This window comes from Lissotriton helveticus, chromosome 10 (assembly GCF_964261635.1).
Source record: "Lissotriton helveticus chromosome 10, aLisHel1.1, whole genome shotgun sequence".
Taxonomy (NCBI): domain Eukaryota; kingdom Metazoa; phylum Chordata; class Amphibia; order Caudata; family Salamandridae; genus Lissotriton; species Lissotriton helveticus.
Window position 1 is genome coordinate 854,597,282 of NC_136071.1, and position 20,845 is coordinate 854,618,126.

The window sequence follows — 20,845 nt, forward strand, 5'->3', positions numbered from 1 at the left end:
CTCCCGCAGGCCCGGGCTGCATTCGTGCATCCAGGCACACATTGCCTTATTTTGTAAGCACACACTACGAACAAAGTGAGAGGAAGGAAAAGGAACAGACGCTGGGCCGGGGAAGTCGAACCTCCTGTTCTTTGAATGCGTCGTAAAAGGGCTTTGCTCGGACACGCATCTCTGGCAAAGACAGCTTTTATTGCCCTGCTATATTGCACATCATAAACTTCGGGAACCACAATGGCGCACCGGAAACTCTGCCTTCAATTACGGCTTCGTTTCCTTCTCTTCAAACAGCTTCTCACGGCCGCTGATCTCTATCGTGGACACATTTTTAAGCCTTTCTTTTTAGGAGTTTAAAAATCTCCAGTACCTTTGTGGGCCCTAAAGCAAGGCGTCGCAGCGAGCAAGGAACCTCGTTCTTACATGTTTGTCTTTTTTAATTTTTTTGTAGATTTTTTCAGATCGATGAATGGATTTGTTTCAACCTTTTTTTGTATCTTTCTGTACTTTTTCTTTATTGGACTGCTCTATTAATGGACGCACGCTCACTTCTTATATTTCGAATCGCATTTGTACAGCAAAATCACCTTCGGGGCACCCGGATGTGTTCACACTTACTGCATCTGTGCAAATATATACTTACCGGGACCTCCTTCGTGCGAATACAAAAGAAAGGGCCTGCAATCGAACAGAAAAAAACGACACAAACAGGAAGACCTGGAAAGATCAAAGAGCCTGGAATGGTTACCGTTAGGCCAATAAATTGACCTCCTCCTGACAACACAACCAAAATGGCGGAAGAAAGATACCGAAAGCAGAAATTGCGTCTAGACGTTGGCATGATTTCTGGGGACCTTGACGTTAGTTATGTTGTGCAAGGCTTTTGGGTTGAACGCTGCATTTTTGTACGCTGTCCCCCGTTTTGGAAACAGTTTTACAATATGAGGAGGCCTACCTGCTTAAAGATCATTTCTGCGTAAAATGATAGAAACACAAAAGAGCAATGTGACGTAAATAGATTTTTATCTACTCCTTTAAATATCCAGGTGTTAAATGTTGGACTCGTTATTTGAAGTCATAGGTGAGTTTCTCCATCTAAAAGTGAAAAAAGAATTTATTTTTAATTTTAATTCGACTGTTCCAATTTTTCGGATGTGCGTACTGTCTCAATGTGTCAAAAACAAGAGTCCACTTTTAATTCGAATGTGCAGCCATGGGTTACCATTATGCGCATGGACTATCTTTTTGTATTTGTTTTTAAAAGACATTTAAAAAAAAAAACGTGCAGCCTTTAAATAACGTGGTTTATGTATTAATGTGCTTGTGCCCACTTGCAAATCGACATAATTCCCAGAAAAAAACATGTATCTGCATTTTAAAATATAAAGAGTCATTCATGCCTGCGATTCTGGGGAATGTATTCGAAAATATGTGTATTTAAATAAAACTGCGCTACAACAACATAAAAGTACATTGTTTATCCTTTTCGGGAATGCAAAGCGAATTCGAGAAATCTTGCTCCCTGAAAATATTTTGATTGTGACATTTGCAGAGGACACTTCAGAAAATCTTGAAAAAGGATAAAGTGAGAACGCGTGTTCGTGGACACAACACATTTATTAAGTGTGATCGCAGGTGTAATATTTTACATCCGAGCAACGGTGACTGTGTTCACACTGTCATCCTGCGACCAGTACGTAATTCTGACGAAACTACCTTCCTTCAGCGAGGATTAAAACACCTCTATTGTACTATATTTAAATTGTGATATCCATGCGAATGTTTACATAAAGATGACACCCCCGATGCTTTTACGTTTACCACAATTTGTAGCACTGATTTTGCCTTTCTGTTTACAATTCCCACATCAAATCGCAAATGGAGAAGACGGCTTTTGACGACATATACATTGTGAAAACTTATAACATCGTAAATTAGTTGCATTTTTTAACGAACACCCTCTGATTAGTGAAACAGATACTTTTTTTTCAAACTCCAATCTGAAAACATTAGAAGCTAAACAGAACTTTTACACAGTCTATATAAAGATCGTGCTGACATTTTTAGGGATAATGCAGTGTTAACGTTTTACAATGCAATCTTTATTCACGTATTATTTTTAATATATGATGCAGTTTTGCAGTCGTCACGCAGTCTCTACAATGGTCTGAAAGTTTCATTGAAATTGTACATAAGAGAAGCAAGAATGTTTTCCGTGGACACTTCATTTAGAGTTCACATGATGCCAAAAATCATACAACAACAACCAATCATGTAAGCGCTAGCCTGCTTTCTTTTACTGTTGGTAGATTGACCTGCAGAATACCCGAGAAACTAATCCGCATTTCAAAACAAGAATTCAGTTCTTTTAATTTCGGAAATTCAAAGGCCACCCCATATGATCATTTAAAAAAATAAAGGTGCAATTGAATATGCTGAAATAAAATACATTGTAAATAAATATTCTCTGAAATGCTCTCAAATGGCCTGTGGTATGAAGGGCCTTTAAGCATATCAACAAAGAATTACAAATAAATTAATTTTATGAAGCAGCACATCGTCAAAACATATATAGGATGGTGTCGAAAATCATTATTTTAGAAAATAAACATTATTATATTACCTACTTGAAATAACACGACTTACAATGGTGCCATGTAGCGGGGATACTTTGTAAACATGATTGCTGGAACACCAACGTATACTTCTCGATGAAACAGAATTTGCAATTGCACGTGGACATTGGTTCATTGTGTGTCTGTACGTATGTACAAACATGGCAGTACTCAACATTTATCAGCGTTACTCGTATTTTTATGGAGAACCCGGATATAGAAACCACAAATCTCGCCTTAAAGAAAATCTCCTTTGCTATCCATTATTCCGCCTTGCTTTGGAAGACATTTTGGAAGCCTCCATGTAACTAGTCTGCACTCCCTGTGCGACTGAAAATCGGTTCCGTGGAATCATATTGCCATCTGCTGGTCAGCAGCGGTAAGTGCAGCCACGTTACATGCTGTAAACGCTTGAGAGCAGCCGAAGCAAGGACTTAGTGGACTTTACTACTGAATTAACACCAACACCAAGTTTTTTCGTACTGCTTCACTGAAGATTGCAGCTGAAGATAAAGGCTGGTCCTGAGATGCTCCAAAAGATACAGAATTAGCTTCTAACTTGTATTTCAGGAAAACAGAGCCATAAAATAATCAATTTCCGCACAGGCCGAGGCAGCCAGACAAAACAACTGAAAAGGGCTTCTGTCGGAAAAACTTTAATTGCGACTGGACAGTTGTAAAGTCATTAAGGGGCGAATTCCAGACAGTTTGCAGACCGGCCATTTATTGCACACTCTCAGGGGCACATTCTTTGAAGTTTCCTCTGTCTGCAACAAGGGAGGGCGTTCCTACACCCCGCAGCCCCGGAAAAAGCAGCAATTACAATCCTGTGCACACCAGAAACACTCCTTATTTATTAATTATCAAACGCACACATCAAACTGACCAGTAATTGCTAAAAAAAAGTGACATTCTAACATGTTTTGCGGCACCGGGGAACATCTGCAAAGTTGTGCTGTTTCCTGCAAATCTGTCGGTTAGCCCCGCAGCCGTTTACACCCCATAAATTGTAGCAGTAGTAATTTTATTTTATTGCACTATATGGCTCTGAGCTTCCTAACAACATCATCTGTCAGGACTTGCAAGTAAAGTGAACCGACTTGTTTTCCCCACCTAACATTTGAAGCGAGGTATCCCTACTACACATTTTCAAACGCTATTTTTTTTATACTTCGAGGAAGGGATATTTTGACGACGCTTTGTCGAAGGAAAGGACGGCTCCCCGGGCTTCCAGAAGTCTACCCAAGGCCGAAACAGTTCTGGGGTAATTCACTGAGTTGGTGTGTCTCCATTTCTCCTTGGTTTACCCTTCTTGACATCTTCCTGATTCAATTATTTCCAGTCTCCTGTTTCTTTTTGTCTGGGTACGCCTTTAGCAATCTTAATGTGAACAAATACGTATTTGTTTTTCTAATGTTTGAAACCTTGCCTTTCTGGGACACTTGCGATGCAACTAACTGTACATAGCGTTTCTGCCTACACATTATAGCAAATTGTGCTCTTTAAGGTACTTGTGAACACATTGTCAAGATGTTCCCGATCTGCAAACATACATCTGTAATGCCTCGCATCTGCCTTTACAAATGTGGCAAAGTTTTACATGTCTGGCAGCTGGCCTAAATTAACATTTCCTAATATTGTAGGGTAGAATGTGCTTTCCTGATCCTAATCAATTCTGCTGTTGTTACGTTTTTCAATAACCGTAAAAGGTGTTTTATTGGCATCTAATACTGGGACATATGAAATGGGAGTAATTTAGTGCCACGTGATACATTCGAAGTAGTTGCTATGATTATTTAAATGTTTTACTCAGCATTAATCAGGTGTTTTGTCCAGAACGGCAGCATCACGTGACTTGCAATGGCTGTTTCTGAGACATTATCTTTCATATATATAGTTCTTGACTATTATGGAACGTGCAATATATGCAGAAATGTTTAACACTGGAGCCTTTACTGAGGAATGAATCACCCTGAGACTGTTTGTTTGCTATATATACCCGAAGGCGACCACATTTGAAAAAAATGGCACTGAAATAAATTAATCCCGCCTCGCTCCATCTGAGTAACTAAACAAATCACCCAAAATAAATCAATTTTTTTAAATTTCTAAATAAGTAAATAGATTCCATTATTACAATTTGGTCTCTAGGCCATGAGGTAACTATGTCAGCTTAAACAGTGTACTTTTCTCTATAACGCAATATTTCAATTGATAGAAATATACTATAAACAAGTGTATGTTTCATATCGTATAATTTATTTCAATAGGTTAAACTTCATTACAACGAGCATCAAAGTATTTGAATAAGTCTCAACATAAACAATAGGTAGTTAACCTTAAGTTCAGCATAAGTATAGCTCCAAATAGTATTCATTGCCCAGTGGTGCACAACAAAGTTGAAAGTAATCAACTCACTCGTCCTTGTTTTAATATATCGATTATACATACAACCGACATAGACAGCTTCATATCACGTGTGCAGGCCACATTATACTGCGTCAGAGTTGCTTCGTACCCTGCGCGTATTTTGCGCCCCTGCGCAACTTTGCGCCAGACTAAATTGGTCTACAGAACGCATACTTAGCACTCTACCGAGCTATACTCTATGCAACTTGTTTTCATATTTAACAACCTGAGTTCAAATCCATATTCGGCTTTCACAATCAGAAACGTGCACAGCACCGGAGCACATACGACAAGTCACATACATGTTTACCACAACATAACACATTGTATTCAAGTATTTTACAGCAGACCTCGCTGCCAACAAATAGCAAATAAACAGAGCTACATATATACATCTATTTATATATATATATATTCATATGTATAAACTAAACCATACAGTCCGAACGTAGTTGTGTGCATTCTGAAAAGGTAGTTTTTTTTTCTGCGGGTGAGAACAGGTAGGTTTGTACGAGCCATCTCGCATCCAGCTTCCATAATGGCCTAGTGCTTTCCTGGTATAAAATGAAACTATTACAGTACCTCGTGGCCGGCCCCGGTAACCCGAGTTCTGGCGCGCTACGTGTACACAATGATACGAATGGGTCTGACACAGTGAGACCTGGCGGTCGACGCGTTTCCGCTCCGTCACTCGTCCTTGGGCCGGTCTTTGTTTATTTTTTTCATCTTCATCCGGCGGTTCTGGAACCATATCTTCACCTGCCTCTCGGTCAGGTTGAGCAGCCGGGCCACCTCGTACCTGCGGTCCCGGGTCAGGTACATGTTGAACAAAAATTCCTTCTCCAACTCCAGCGTCTGGTGCTTGGTGTAAGGGCAGCGTTTTTTCCTCGTCGACCTCGCGTGCAGCCAGTTGGCGGACGGGTTGTCTGAAAGAGTAAAAATAGAAGAAAAAAGAGTTAAGGGGCTGTAAACGCAAACAGTGCGGAACCGCTTCGCTGTGCCTAAATGTCGACGCTTTGTGGATGTAGCTGTGCGGCCCCTAATGTTTAATAAAGCGCTATAAACTTCGCTGCCAAGGAACAGGCAAGGTTTCACATGGCGGGGTCAAATAGAAGTGCACAGGCAGTAAAAGGCCCGGGCCCCGCCCCCTCTGCCCTTGTTTTTTGTTTACAGAACTTGATTTTAAAGTAGACCTCGGCTCGCCGGGACCAGCACAGGGTGCGGGTGTCACCTCGCAAAAATACCCATGATGGGTTTAAAGTGCATCTGAAACTAAATTGTAACATTTCAAGGGGAAGGGGTGTGCTGCCCTTTAAGCGGGAAGGCCAAGGGACGTCATTTCAGTGAATGACTGGGCCGCAAATAATCCAGTTTCTGTGGATATCAGTCCTTCGGTGTGGATCTGTGTTACTGTGGCTCTTGTAATGCTGTCCAAGAGTTTAAAGGTATAAGCACAATACAATATAGATGTGTGTGTGTGTGTAGCTATATATGTACATATATGTATATATACATATATATGAATATATATATATTTATACATATGTATTTATAATATTTACACACTTTATCTACCCTTGTATATGTGTGTGCGTGTTATGTGTGTGTACATATATATATGTGTACATATATATATGAATACATATATATACATATATATAACATTTCCACACAACTTTATCTACCCTTGCATATGTGTGTGCGTGTTATGTGTGTGTGTATATCTCTCTATATGTACATATGTATATATACATATATATGTGCATATACGTATATATATATATACATAACATATATATATATATATAGTTATATAACATTTGCACACAACCTTATCTACCCTTGTATGTGTGTGTGTGTGCGTGTCTGTTTATTACAAGAGAGAAAAATAAAAAAAACAATTTCAGTTTTGGATTCAAACTTCATTGCACACAGAAAATATGAAAGATTGTACATTCGAACACAGAAAATCACTAAAGCACATGTGTGTGCATATACAAACTCAAGTACCTTTTCTAACACATTATTTTGTATAGTGCACATCCAGCCAACTACACATATATGCACACATGAACAAGCATGGCTATACACACAAAATCGCACACACATAAACAACCAGATCAGGCACACAAAATTACCATACTCATATTATTAGCACACACTATTCTTTGTATAACTCGCACATTCATATATATACATATACATACATACCCACCCACACATACATACATGCATGCACACGCACTCAAACAGTGAATATAAATGCACAAACTCCCATTACGGACACACTCATACACACAGTCACCAGCACACTGGACTCTGTGTATTCACAAACAAAAATATATGGCTATGTATGCGCCTCTCTACAAGCATTCATATACGTAAACACACGCGCTCGCACACAACATACACCTTACACACGCATGGATCGTTACACGCACGCGCCGACACACACCCTCACGCCTAGGGCCACACTGTGTGTAACTCGTGTTTCAGTCCAGGGTCTGCATGGGTTTCTCCCGACAAGGTCATGCGTGTGGTTCAATGCATGCCGGGGACAGTGCTGAGCGCCCCGGGAAGGGCAGCGTGGCAACGAACCGTGAAGCGCAGATGTTGCCAACACACAAGGCACATGTGTATTGTGGCGAGATATGAATCTCCGTGGCTCTGAGCGCGATAATGGGTAACCCCTGTGCCGAGTAACAATGCCACCTAAATGTAAACATGAATAAAGGTTTGTTTTGGAGATGCCAGGCGGTGCCCCCCCTGCGCGCTGCGCGCAGCCGGTAGGTGGGTGTGCGCACTTACTGGGGTCGGTGGGGGGCTTGTCCCCGCTGGCCTCGCTCTCGGCGGCCGCCTCCGGGAAGGCCCCCTCGCTGCCCCCCTGCTTGTCGGCCGGGGAGCTGCCGTAGTCGGGCAGCGGGAGCGTGTGGCCGTCGAAGGGGGTGCAGTCCCCGCGGCGGGCGCCTCCTTGCAGCGGCTCGGGCTTGATGCCGTAGTGCCGGGCCGAGGGCAGGCCGGGGAAGGAGAGCCCCCCGGGCACGGGCTCCAGCCAGGAGCGCATGTACCTGCCGGCCTCGGGCGCCTGGTGGGGGTGGTGGTGGTGCACATAGGGGTGGTGGTGGTGGTACACGGTGCCAGCGCCTCCCGCCGGGTGCACGGGGTTCCAGGAGCTGCCGAAGACCGGGCTCTTGGACTGGAAGCTGCAGGGGGTGAACTCGGCGTGCTCGGGCTGCCTGCCCGGGGGTGCCAGGGGGCCGGAGGCGGCGGCGGCCGCGGCATACCTCGACTGCACCAGCTCCTCGCTGTCGTGCAGCAGGAAGGAGTCCACGTAGTAATTGCTGAGCGTCCCCGAGGTCGACATCGCCTCTCACACGGCAGAGCGGGACCTCCAGGAAAAAAATATGAAACTGCAGATTTCATGTAACAACTTGGAGCCAGCGAGAAGTACAGTCACCTAATAAGTTGGAGGCAGCGCGCCCGCCCATTGGCCCTCCCGGCGTCACGTGACTGCGCAGCAGAACAATAACGTATAAATCAGTCCGCAGTCTATTAATGGGTCAGTGTTTTCCAGCCATCATTTTTTATAGCGGCAAGCCATATGTTTTTTTTTTCTTAATTTTATATGCAAAAAGGGGATAGCCGAGTTATACGGCGAAGTTTTGTTTTAATTGTGGCCAGCCAGGATTAAAAGATCACATCTAAGACGCGGCTACCCTTTTCCGAGCGGACTCTTTTTATACCGTAATTAATCACAGCATCACACGGCGGCCCCCTGTTCCAGGAGGGAAGCCCGCAGATCGGAGACCTCGACATAAAATTATGCAATAATTGAGGCTGTAAAAAAAGGAAAGGGAAAAAATAGCAGCCGAGCTATAGTGTATTTAAATATATATTTATGACATTTTCGCCGGGAGTTATTGTTCCGGCGACCACGGTTTTTTTTTCCCACACAGCCCAGCCAGCGAGCACATTTTTAATTCGCCTCGCTGTGAGGCTCAGCAGTGGAAACACTGTGTTGGAAATCTTAAAACCCTCGATTGTCTTAGGTGGGGGGACTCTGTGTCGACAACAGCGCTCTTCCGAGATGGGCCTACGGGGGCTGGCAAAGGGGCCACAACAACTCCCCCCCGCCCTCCCCCAAGGATGTGGTTTCCAAAAGTGTGCTGCAATATTCCCGCACTTTTGATGATGTTCAAAGGCAGCAGCGTGGGAACCCCCCGAGCTCTGCTAGACTATATATTTGCACGCGACAGAGAAGCGAGGTTTGAAGCCATGCCAGAGTGGCACCGTTCATGTGCCCTGCTTCTGCAAGTGGGGCTAACAACACCCCCCCCCCCCACACGCTGCCGACGTCTCTTGATCTGTGTGTCTGCTTGTGTCTCTGTGTGTATGATTGTCTATCTGTGACTGTGTGCCTCTGTACTTGTCTAGATATACTTTTGCTAAAGAATCAGAGCCCTTAACACCAAAAGTCAAAACATTTGGGGGGGGGGGGGGGGGGGGTTAATGCTTCACTATGTTGAGTCCGGGGGGGGGCTTTTGTTGCAATAGCACAGTTTTGGAAAATGACACATATTAAATAAGGATGGCACTTTACAAATAGGATATTAACAAGATGCATGATTTTACTCTAAGAATATACCCCAGCCATAAATAATGCACACACTCCAGTCCATTTTCCAATATTCTGGCCAGGTTTAATATGATACACGGGACACAGGGGCAAGTAACAGGGGGGAAAGATCATTTTTGAAAGGGCCACTGTCACCTTTGTTAAATTTGACGTTTTTAATCATGCCCAAGGACACAAATAGTGGGTCTGAGAATGGAGAGGGGGGGGGGGGGCTGGAGGGAAGTTAGAAAGGGTGAGAGGGCGAAAGGGACGGGAGGGAGTGGGGTAAGCATCCAGGGGTAGGCCCTCCACAAAACAACCCCAGTGATCGCATTTTTATAGGGAATTGTTTCGTGCCACCTCGGAATCTCGCTATATCTTAAAATGTGTGCCCCAAAACACATGGTCAGTTTCCTCAGGCAGCTTAGCAACAAAGCAAAGATGTGTTTCTCCAGTGGGTCGGGAGCGAGCTTCCATTCGTGCACGGCGGAGGTTTAGAGTCCAGAGGCTAAAACAAGGAGTGATGGGGTGAGATTGAAATCAGTGGGTGAAAACAACATGATTACACCGCTGCTTCTGCACGAAAACCCCCCGTCTCTCGTGGTTTGCCTGGAGGCACGCTTGCAGCTCTGTGATTCGAAAATATCTGCACTTAAAGCGTTAAAGACACGTTTTTCTTATTCCCTCAATCTCATTTCATTGGATGTTTTGCGTAATTACAGTCATTTCATTCTCTGTGCATGCCCGTGTGTGTTTTCTTGTGTACTATATCATTTCTACTGAAATTCTGACCCATTCTAAAATTGTGGATTTCCGCCTATCAAGAACACCTACAAACTGAACCAACTAAATATATCATTTCGAGTTCGTGAAGTGAAGTGAGCTGATTTGTCTGTGCATACGTTGGTACACTTCTCTACTTTTCAGCCCTGGAGCTGGAAGGAAGGACATTGTCAGAATGGTGTTGTAAAAGCCCACGAGCACATTGGGAACGTGCGCCGGAAATACGCAGTTATAAATTAATATTGCCCCGGATGTTTTGACGATTGCCGCTCGTTTTACCATTCCTCCGCCGCCCTGGGTTTATGAGGCTGTCACAGTAAAACGCTGCCTGTTTTCTCGGACGATAACTTGTCTGTTACATTTACAACTGGACGGACGACAAACGCCTGTTCAATCCTAATATTATTTGTACCATAAGAATTTAACGGCACTCGGAGTTTCAGATGGCCCCAGTTTAGACTTTTGCCGCCACTTTCGTCAATGTAACGTGTTGTGAATGTACGAAAAAAGAAAACTGGTGGTAAAGGATGTTTGCCACAGACAGCTGAGCATAAACAATTAAAAGCTATTATGGAAAAAACGTGAAAAGTATTTTGTAACACTATTACTATACTAAAAGTACTACATGTATAAAATTAGAGCGTCAGAAAGCACAATAAACGATACACACGGACACACAACACACTCTTACACAGACTATGTTTAAACATACATTTATGTGTACAAATTCAAGTAATTGCACACGAGTTACAAAAATACATCATGCTCTCTCTCTCTCTCTCTCTCTCTCTCTCTCTCTCTCTCTCTCTCTCATATATATATATATATATATATATATATATATATATATAGAGAGAGAGAGGATGATGTATTTTTGTAACTCGTGTGCACATATATATATATATATATATATATATACAGATATATATATATATATATATATATATATAGAGAGAGAGAGAGAGAGAGAGAGAGAGAGAGAGAGCATGATGTATGTTTGTGTAGTAAATTTGTAGAAATAGGACACAAAACGCATTATTATTTATATTGCAAATTGGTACAAGGTCTTGCCATGACCTTGTCAGTAGTTGGCTAGTTGTAATATTATTTCCAGATGTATATAGACTCGCGCGCCTGTTTGTATATATCTCAGTGTGTGTGTGTGAATTTTTGAATTTATATATATGCGTGTGTGTATGAATTTAAGGATCTCATGATCACACATGGATATTCATAACAAATGCACACAGACGCACACACGTGCACGAGCCTGCGTGTGTGTGTGCACACATTGGCAGGTGATATTACGGATTGTCACAGGGTCATTTAAAAGTCCATGTTACGTGTTAACAAACGCAACAGAAATCTGTGCAGTGAATGAGTGTGAAACTCATTCACTGCACAGATTTCTGTTGTGTTTGTTAACACGTAACATGCATATGCAGACAACAAACTGACAGGAATGTGTGTGTGTGTCTAAACTAAGTGAGCGTCAGACGAGGGGCTCGACTTTAAAATATGTTAGCAATAACATGATCATATTTTGCAAATTCTATAAATGAGGAACCCCCCCCAATGTGGGTATACAAAGAAAATAAAGTCCGAGTTATTTTAAAATATATGCACTTGGCACCTCTTAAACAACAGGTAATTTCACCAAAGAGTTGTTTTATTTACACGCTCTGTGTGCAGCGAGAATAGGCCTTTTCGGCAGCATATTTAATCGAAGCCTACGGGGCCCCCATAACAAATCGGATCAAAAATGGGGGCGGGTCATAAATATTGCCCGTCTGGTGATGGCGTCCAGCGGGCACCCCCGCGGGCCTTGAAGGCCGCATCTATACATCTACTGGGGGTTCCAAGCCCATGGAACTGTGGTGTCAAGATGGCGGCGCGGTGCCAATGCACGCTGCATGGCTGGAGCGGAAAATACATGGACGTGAACGGGCCCGCACACTAGACATTGAGCGCTTTTATTTACGTAAACAGGCCCTTATATACATTTAAACGTAAACGGGAGAATAACAGGTTCAGCTTTTGGAACTATTGAAAGAAGTATCCAATGGAAAGAAGTCTAAAATGATAAATAAACCGAGTGTTTTTTTTTGTGTAGGATCCGGGTTTTCAGGAAGGCCTTAAGTGGGCCATAAAGGCCGGGCAGGGCGTGGGGCTCCGAGGCTGGCGCTGCCTCTGGCGGCAGCAGACAGGCCCGGCTCCTCCGCCTGGGCCCAGCCAGGCCTCCCTTGTTTGTTCAGCTCAAGGAATGTCTGACCCCCGTCTCACAATGATGGTCGTAACCGAGAGCTTGTGCGGCTAAACCCGCCGCACGTTAACCGCATGTGCTACGGGGGCTGGCATTTAAAAACAAGCATTTTCAAGCCAATTATTGTTACACACGCACCAGTATCACGTTGTGTGCCCTGCGGGTTTTACTTCCAGATATGTTTTCATTTTGTCGTGTTTCATTCCCCTCTATTCATTTTCTGAGTTCGCTCTGCACAGAATACATCTAGACATCATTGTGCCAGATATGTTTCTGTGCTTGTCAACGTGTTTTCAAACAGGGACACAAAATCAAGAAAGTTCTTCCATCGAATCATGTCACCTATCAGTAAGAGAAAGTAATTACATTTTTTTTATTGTATGAGGGAGCTGTACATGGCTTTATTCAAGTACATTAAGTCACATGAGCACAACAGAACATATTTTTCTAACATTGAAACTGTTACACACATTTGAAAAAAATGGCAAGAGAAAAAGGGTGAACTTTTTAACACATTAAACACACACTCGACGGGGGGTGGGAAGGGCCATCAAGGCGGGGCACTCGAGACGAAGAGTCCACACATAGCTGTGCCACTGTTCCCCACCCTGCAACCACCTCACCCTCCGCAAAACCAGCATTTGGGGTTCGAAATGCACTGGACGCATTCCATTGGCTCCGGGCGCCGGAGCCGGGTTCATCTTCCGGAACGCACAGAAGTACCTGCAGGGCGACGAACTCAACTGGAGTAATCAAGGAAGTTTCGTGTTGCAGAGAGAAGGATCGAGCCCCAACAACATGAAACTACCTAAACCACAAAACAGTTTCCACAGGGCCGCATTCTCCGCACGTCCAAATAAGAGAAAACATCGTAAGCAATGTAAATACAAAGTATTTCTTCCATTTTTATACCCAACATTCCAAACGGGGACTCGGAGACCTCCTCAGACCTGCCCCTCCTCTCAGACGTCAACATACATTTAAAGAAAATACAGGCACTGACAAACTATCAAAAATACTGTAAAGTTAAACAGTGAAAAGGGTTTGCAAGTCAACTCTTTGCAAAAAAGAGCATTCATTTGAGTAAAAGTTCTAGGCGTGGCATTCTAGGAAAAAAACACTCTGCCCTGATTATTGTACATTTGGGTTCCATCCGCACAGGTAGATCGGAGGGAACGGACTTGCATGAGAAGTTTACAAATGTACACACAACAAAACAAATGGCGCCCACTTAAGGCCAGCACAGGGGGAAAAAACAGAAACCACCGAAAATATAGTTATATTGTAAACAGAGGAATAGCTGTGGATTTGAAAGGCACGGGCTGGCCTAAAGTGAGAGCCAATGGCAGGTTCAGCGCGCTCACCTTTCGGGTTTCCCCTGGGGTCTCCTCAGACAATGGCGCAGGGGCTTCTCTCCCAATGGCCTTGTAGGAGAGGGGTCCGATTGCAAGGAAAATACCTCAGACGTCCTCTTCCTAAAGGCAAGAAAATATCCGTGTGCTTCCTCTGGCTGGCCAGTCCCCCTTTCAACTGAACCCTCCCGTCCGAGACAGGGAGAATCGAGATATACTAGCAGGCCATAAAACGAAACAAAAAGCCGACAAACCTAACAGCACCGCTGCTATATGGCCCAGACACATTACGACCGTCTAGGTAATATTTAAATAAGTGTCCTAAAGTAATTGCAGGGGGGGCTCGGGCCACTATTCCTGTTGTAAAAGTTCCTGAAGGGCGTAAAGACGAACCTGAGGGTAGGCAGACACAAAAAAACAGGAGGTGAAATTGAAGGAATTCTTTCATGTCCTTCATTCTTCCCGGCGCTCATAAAACCACGCATTTTTACCCTCGGCAGCAAAGCCGAACTGGCTCGTCTGTTCCACCCCTCCCCTGCTGCAAGGTAAGATTAAGCTTAGAAGCATTTCGAATGTCTGAAAAATGATAGAATGCATTTACTTGAAACAGTATTGGCATTTTTTTTTAATAACAATAGACATTTATACATATCTGCATTTATAGATTTCATTCGCCGCTGTCTAGACGTTTGATCCTCGCACGCTTGTGACTTCACAGTTTCATAGAAAATCTCTGCCCTCACCCTTAGTACATATTCCAAGGCAGGAACACAGAAACGTTCAGTTTATTTAGAGATTAAAAGGGACACTTTTCTGGGGAACGGGTGTTGGCCGTGTGCTTTCTTTCATTACCAATTGGTAATCTTATTTACAGGCAAAGGACCACGTATTTCATCCATCAGCAAATCTACATCCTCTACTATCTAAAACCACAGTGGCGCTGAGTGCAGCACCCACTTACTGCTAATGTAATATTTAGCCCAATTTAAATGTTATTAGGAAAAGGGGTTCCCGCCCCCTGCTGTCGATTTAAAGCTGAACGTTGACTAAACACACACATAAAAAAACAAGGCAATGTCCCCAACATTCCCAACAACCTTAGAGTTATGGGTGCATAACAAAAAACTTTCATTTATTCCACAATAAGTTGTTGTGCACTTTTTTCCCTTAGTTCGATAGAAGCTTTGACAGTTGCAACAGGCGCTCGCTTCATCACCTTGGCCTTCCAAGTTGCGAAATTTAAGGACTTTGCGTTTTGCAGTTCGCTCTTGCAGTTTGCGGCCTTTTGCACAGTTTTAGGGGCGCGTGACCCCAGTGGAAAGGCTGCTGGCCTACAGTGCCACGTGTCATTTAGTGCGCAAGTATGGCTTGTCCCCCTAGAAACTCTTAAGAAAGAACGAGGCGCTGTGGCGACCAGAAGAAAGTCTTTTTAAATTAAAGAATCCATGCACGTGTCTGCAGTTCCCCTTGCCTGGGGGCGCCGGGCGGGGGCGCCCCGGCGCACGTGCAGCCGCCCGGGCCCATCACGAGAAGCTGAAGTTGGCCGTGAGCTCCCGGATGCGGTTCTCCCGGTTCATTTTCTTGAGCTTCATGCGCCGGTTCTGGAACCAGATCTTGACCTGCCTGTCCGAGAGGTGCACGCTGCGGCTGATCTCCAGGCGCCGCTCGCGCGTCAGGTACATGTTGAAGAGGAACTCTTTCTCCAGCTCCAGCGTCTGGTGCTTGGTGTAGGGGCAGCGCTTCTTCCGCCCGCTCTTCGCCGTCAGCCAGTTCGCCGGGCTCTCGCCCTTGCCACTTCCTATGAGGGGAGCAGGTAGACACCATGTTAATGCATGACCGTGAAACCCTACCCACAAACATGCGCCTATGTTCCCTGGATGCACAGTCAGCTGGCAAAAAAGCTAAATGTTGCCTGTAAACTGAAATGTAGGTACGCCTACTTGAAAACCAGCCTCGCAGTATTCCCGATAAATTGACTAAATTATATGGCTCTTATTTTATAGTGTTTATTTTTTTGCGCTTCATTGTATAGATGTGTATATTCCGAAATCTTGGAGTTCTAACTTGAAACCCAGCCTTCAAAAAGGATCTGCAAAGCGGCTATAAACCAAGGCGTTTTAATTTTTATCTCTTTTTAAAATATATAATTTTCTAATTTTGTTGAATGGATTTTAGTTCTCAGAAGTCTTGGGCTTCGTATTTCGAAAGTATCCATGCTTTGGAAAGTGTAAACATAACTGCTAATCTTGATGTGTTCATTAATTTTTTACGTCAAATTTTATTGACCATGAAAATATATATCAATTTACCTAGAGGAAACGGAATACAGGAAACATGGTGATATAACATTAACTACTTTGGAAAGTCGTAAAGTGAAATACATATATATTTTTTTAACCTATAAACCATTTGGGCATTTGTCCAAATGTCGTGAGATTTCTTTGAACCGAAAATGAAATCAGATGAACACATTGATTAAGTTCAATAGTGTGCAAGAAAGTGGGCTACATAAAGCGCCGCCTTTATCACACATAACTTTTCGAACCCACCCAAAATGGCTGGTGAAAAGTGCCTTTATTAAAGATAAAGGTATTGTCCCCTTAGGATGGCGACATTAGATGTATTATGTGGGTTCAATTTTTTTTTTTTATCTAAACGCTTTTAACAAATATGAATTTCTTAGCCCACACTATGTCCACAACATTAGAGAATGCATATTTATATTAAGTCGGGAATAGTTAAATGACATATTCGACTTATTGACTGCAAAAGCTTTACAATTTCAACTTTTGACATATTGCTTGTAAAATGACGGTTTTTACAGGTTTATTCAGCAGGTCTAACTACCTTAAAAAAAACACTGATTTAATTCACGCACTTCTCATTGACTACAGCTATCCACGTGCACAGTGAACTCATAAAGACTGAATAAAACATGGAATCTTAAGCCATTTAAGTACCCTTTTTTGACCCTTTGTACCTATTAATTTACTATACACCTAATTTATATTTATGTTAATTCCGTGGCCTGCTTTTAAATAATATACTTTGATTACAGTTATTTTTATCTAGAACACGTATAGTCCCTACAATACACACCACCACATTCCTATATATGTTTATGCTTCATGAATTATTAAAAAGTGAAGTGGCCTGCGATACGAGACGCCACATTTCCACCTTAGAATGCTGATGGTTGAGTTGGTTTTGTATGTGTGTGTTTAAGGATGGATGGATGCGTTACACGTTTTAAAATAAAGCACTGTGTTGCTTTCACCCTCCCTGGGCGCTGATTGCCTGTCAGATTGTGTGGAATTGTTGTTTCCTGCCTTCGAGGTAAATAGGATACAGCTGACGAGGGGTGTGATTACAGATTAGTGTCCTGTTTAACTCAAATATTCTTTCATCGGCACGTTTGTGAGGCGTGATGCCTGGTTGTTAATTGTGCTTCACGCAGACACTCCGAGGGTGCGTGCGGATGCCACATGGTTTACTGCACAGCAACACTTCACCCACAGGCATGCAGCCTTCTGTGTGGGGTGCATATGAACAAGCTGCTGTCTCGTTTTAGGAAGAGCACCAGACCCGGTGTGGGGAGCTGCGTTGTTAGTGGGGGGTAGGTCATAGTTAAATACCTTGTTTGTGTTTGTTGTCGGTGTTACTTCTCAGTTAAAATCATGCCTGCCGGTGTTTGGTGTCAGTGGCGGGGCTTAATGATATACTTGTCTGGCTTTGCTTGTGCTTGGTGTCAGAATAGGTACCCACTCCCGTTTAATATCCTCTCTGGTCGTGTTTTTATTTACTGCGAGCATTGGACCAAAGTTATATATTTTTTTAAAAAAGGCCTGGTGGTGATTGCATTTGGTTTCAGCGTTAGGTCCAGTGTAACCCCCTGCCTAGTGGTGTTTGTGTTTGCTGTCAGCCGCCTGGCCACAGGAAATAACCTGTATGAATTGTTTGCAATAGTTTTCAGAGAGTGCTCGATCATTTTTTGTCATACCCTCTTTGGAAGTGTTTTGTGTTGGTTGTCTGGGTTGGACCCCAACTAAACAAGTTTACTGTGTCTGAATGTATTTAGTGTTGGCATTGGACTCCAGATGTTCAACAGCTTATGAAGGTGTGTGTGTTTTGTGTCATTGTTGGTGGTCAGCTGAAGAAACCCTTTGTTGCTGTTTGCATTTGGGGTGCTTGTTGGACACCTTATTGGTCTCCAGATAGTTGGTGTCATTGTGGCTATCATTGCTGGAACCCAGCTCATTAATCTGTAAAATATGATTTCCTTTTAATGTCAGTGTCGACCCCAGGGTGAATGCTGTTTTGTAGTCGTTATAATTTGTTGTCGGTGTTATAAGGCGTTGGTGTCATTGCTGCTCCATTGTTAAAGGCTCTATGTGTTTGTGTCTGTTTTGGTGATCAATGCTGCATCTCAGTTCAATGATTTCCCTGTTGGTGTTTGTGAATTGAGTCAGTGCTGGTCTCCATGTGAATACCCATGTGTTGGTGTTTCTATGTGGTGTCAGTGATTGACGCCAGGTATTTGGAGTCACATTGGTGCATCCCAGGTACATGGTGACAGTCACAGACCCAGTTGAATACCCTGTGGCTGATGTTTGTATTTGGTATCAGTGTTGGTCTCCGGTTGAATTCTCCTGCTATTGGTGTCTATATTTGGTGTCAATATTGTGCTGAGGTATTTGATCTCTGTGTTGGACCCGAGTGAATACCTTGTGGGTTGTATTTGAATTTGGAGCCGTGTTGGTCGCCAGAGGAGTACACTCTGTGTTGATGTTTGTATTTGGTGTCAGTTTTGCCCCCCTATGAATACCCTGTTGGTATTTGTCGTTGGTGTCAGTGTTGGACGCAGTTGAATACCCTCTGGTGGGTGTTTGGGTTGGTGTCAGTGTTGGAGGCAGTTAAATACCCTCTGGTGGGCGTTTGGGTTGGTGTCAGTGTTTGAGGCAGTTGATTACCCTCTGGTGGGTATTTGGGTTGGTGTCAGTGTTGGAGGCAGTTAAATACCCTCTGGTGGGCGTTTGGGTTGGTTTCAGTGTTTGAGGCCGTTGATTACCCTCTAGTTTGTGCTTGTGGTTAATGCCCGTTTTGGAAGCAGCTAAATACCCTCTAGTGGGTGTTTGGGTTGGTGTCCGTTTTGGAGGTAGTTAAATACCCTCTAGTGGGTGTTAGGATTGGTGTTCGTTTTGGAGGCAGTTAAATACCCTCTGGTGGGTGTTTGGGTTGGTGTCAGTGTTGGAGGCAGTTAAATACCCTCTGGTGGGCGTTTGGGTTGGTGTCAGTGTTTGAGGCAGTTGATTACCCTCTGGTGGGTGTTTGGGTTGGTGTCCGTTTTGGAGGCAGTTAAATACCCTCTAGTGGGTGTTAGGGTTGGTGTCCGTTTTGGAGGCAGTGAAATACCCTCTGGTGGGTGTTTGGGTTGGTGTTAGTGTTTGAGGCAGTTAAATACCCTCTGGTGGGTGTTTGGATTTGGTGTCAGTGTTGGGTGCAGTTGACTACCATCTGTAGGTGCTTGGTGTCCCTGTAGGACGCAGATGCATACCCCCCCCCCCCACACTTGCCCTGTTGGTGCCTGCGCCCAGAGCCCTGGGCTGCCCCCTTGCTTACCTACAGTCTCTTTTTCAGGGGAGTGCTTGCTGGAGTCGGACGGGGCCGGGGAGGACTCTTCTGCCGCCGAGGACGACGCCCGGGACTCCTCTTCCCTCTGCGGGACGCAGGCCAGGCTGCCCGGGGGCGACTCCTCGCTCTCCTTGCGCCCCCCGCCGCCGGGCACCCCGGGCAGGGGCGGGGGCGCCTCGAAGCGCACTTGGGGCTGCGGTGGCGCAAACTGCGAGGGAGGCACCCCGTGCCCCGTGTGGTAGCCCTTGGCCGCGCCGTACGCCTGGGACAGCCGGAAGTAGCCGGGCACGGGCACCCCGCCGCCCCCGCTCATGGGGCAGGCCTCCGAGACCAGCCGGGGGTAGGTGGACATGTCCGGCGAGCACTTGCCCGAGTCATAGAGGCAGCAGGAGCTCTCCTCCTTGATGGTCTGTGCGAAGGAGCAGGAGGACGCCTGCGGCTGGCTCTCGGGCTGCTCCACCCGGCAGGAGCGGGGCGGCTCTAGCCAGAGCTCCATCCCTGGCATGTAGGGGTGCGGAGCGGGCGCCGCAGCGCCCCGAGGCCCCGCGTCATTGCGCTTGCCGAGCGCTGGGAAGAGCCCGCAGCTCTGGAGCCCATAGGACGCCTCGGACGCCTGTGGAAGGTAGGCGCCGCCGCTGCCGGGGTAGTAGCCGCCGCCTCCTCCGCCCCCTTCCCCTCTGCCAGCGCTGATCAGCGAGTCCACCAGGAAGGAGTTTGCAGCCGGGCTCTCGGAGCAGGACATTGTTGTGGAATAATTTGGCGAAGGGAGCAGATAGTCCTTTCTGGCTGACATTTCTTGTGCAAAACATGCTGAATATCATTAGAGATACCCCCGCAGCACGGCAAGTGCCCGCAGCCAATGGACGGCCGGCGCCCGCACCAACCCCTCCCAGTTTGGTTTCGTATGCAGAAAAGGAGATTTCTGCAGGACCTCTGAATTAAAATGCAAACATATAGGTGTGCATAAGTGTATGGTGTCTGCACCTATATAATAAGGGCACATATCATGTATGTGTAAGTGGCATCTATACATTACATACACATATGTGCGTGCATTCATATACACATGTTTAAGGCTCAAAATGTATACATATAGTATATTGCATGACAAGGCACCATATTAGCATTGCATATTCTCGCTCCAAGGTGGTTGTTTGTGGTCTTGGATTTTTGGCCCATTTAC

The 20,845-nt window shown here is 44.6% G+C and overlaps 3 protein-coding genes across 3 annotated transcripts in view; all 3 read right to left on the minus strand.

The window, feature by feature from the left end:
• Window positions 1–4,849: 4,849 nt before the first annotated feature.
• Window positions 4,850–8,436, minus strand: HOXA9 (homeobox A9). The gene is made up of 2 exons (XM_078663481.1): window positions 7,827–8,436; window positions 4,850–5,944 (listed from the first exon to the last, which is right to left on the minus strand). The coding sequence occupies exons 1-2, from the start codon at window positions 8,380–8,382 to the stop codon at window positions 5,706–5,708; spliced, it is 795 nt and encodes a 264-aa protein (XP_078519607.1). The 5' UTR covers window positions 8,383–8,436; the 3' UTR covers window positions 4,850–5,705.
• The window catches only part of HOXA13 (homeobox A13), a 63,072-nt gene continuing 48,119 nt past the window's right edge, over window positions 5,893–20,845 (minus strand). Inside the window, exon 3 of the transcript XR_013601684.1 lies at window positions 5,893–5,944. The gene's annotated coding sequence lies outside the window, so the exon portion shown is untranslated. The remainder of the gene's footprint in view (window positions 5,945–20,845) is intronic.
• On the minus strand, window positions 14,644–20,455 carry HOXA10 (homeobox A10). The gene is made up of 2 exons (XM_078663479.1): window positions 19,651–20,455; window positions 14,644–15,829 (listed from the first exon to the last, which is right to left on the minus strand). Exons 1-2 carry the CDS (start codon window positions 20,453–20,455, stop codon window positions 15,555–15,557), a joined length of 1,080 nt encoding a protein of 359 aa, XP_078519605.1. The 3' UTR covers window positions 14,644–15,554.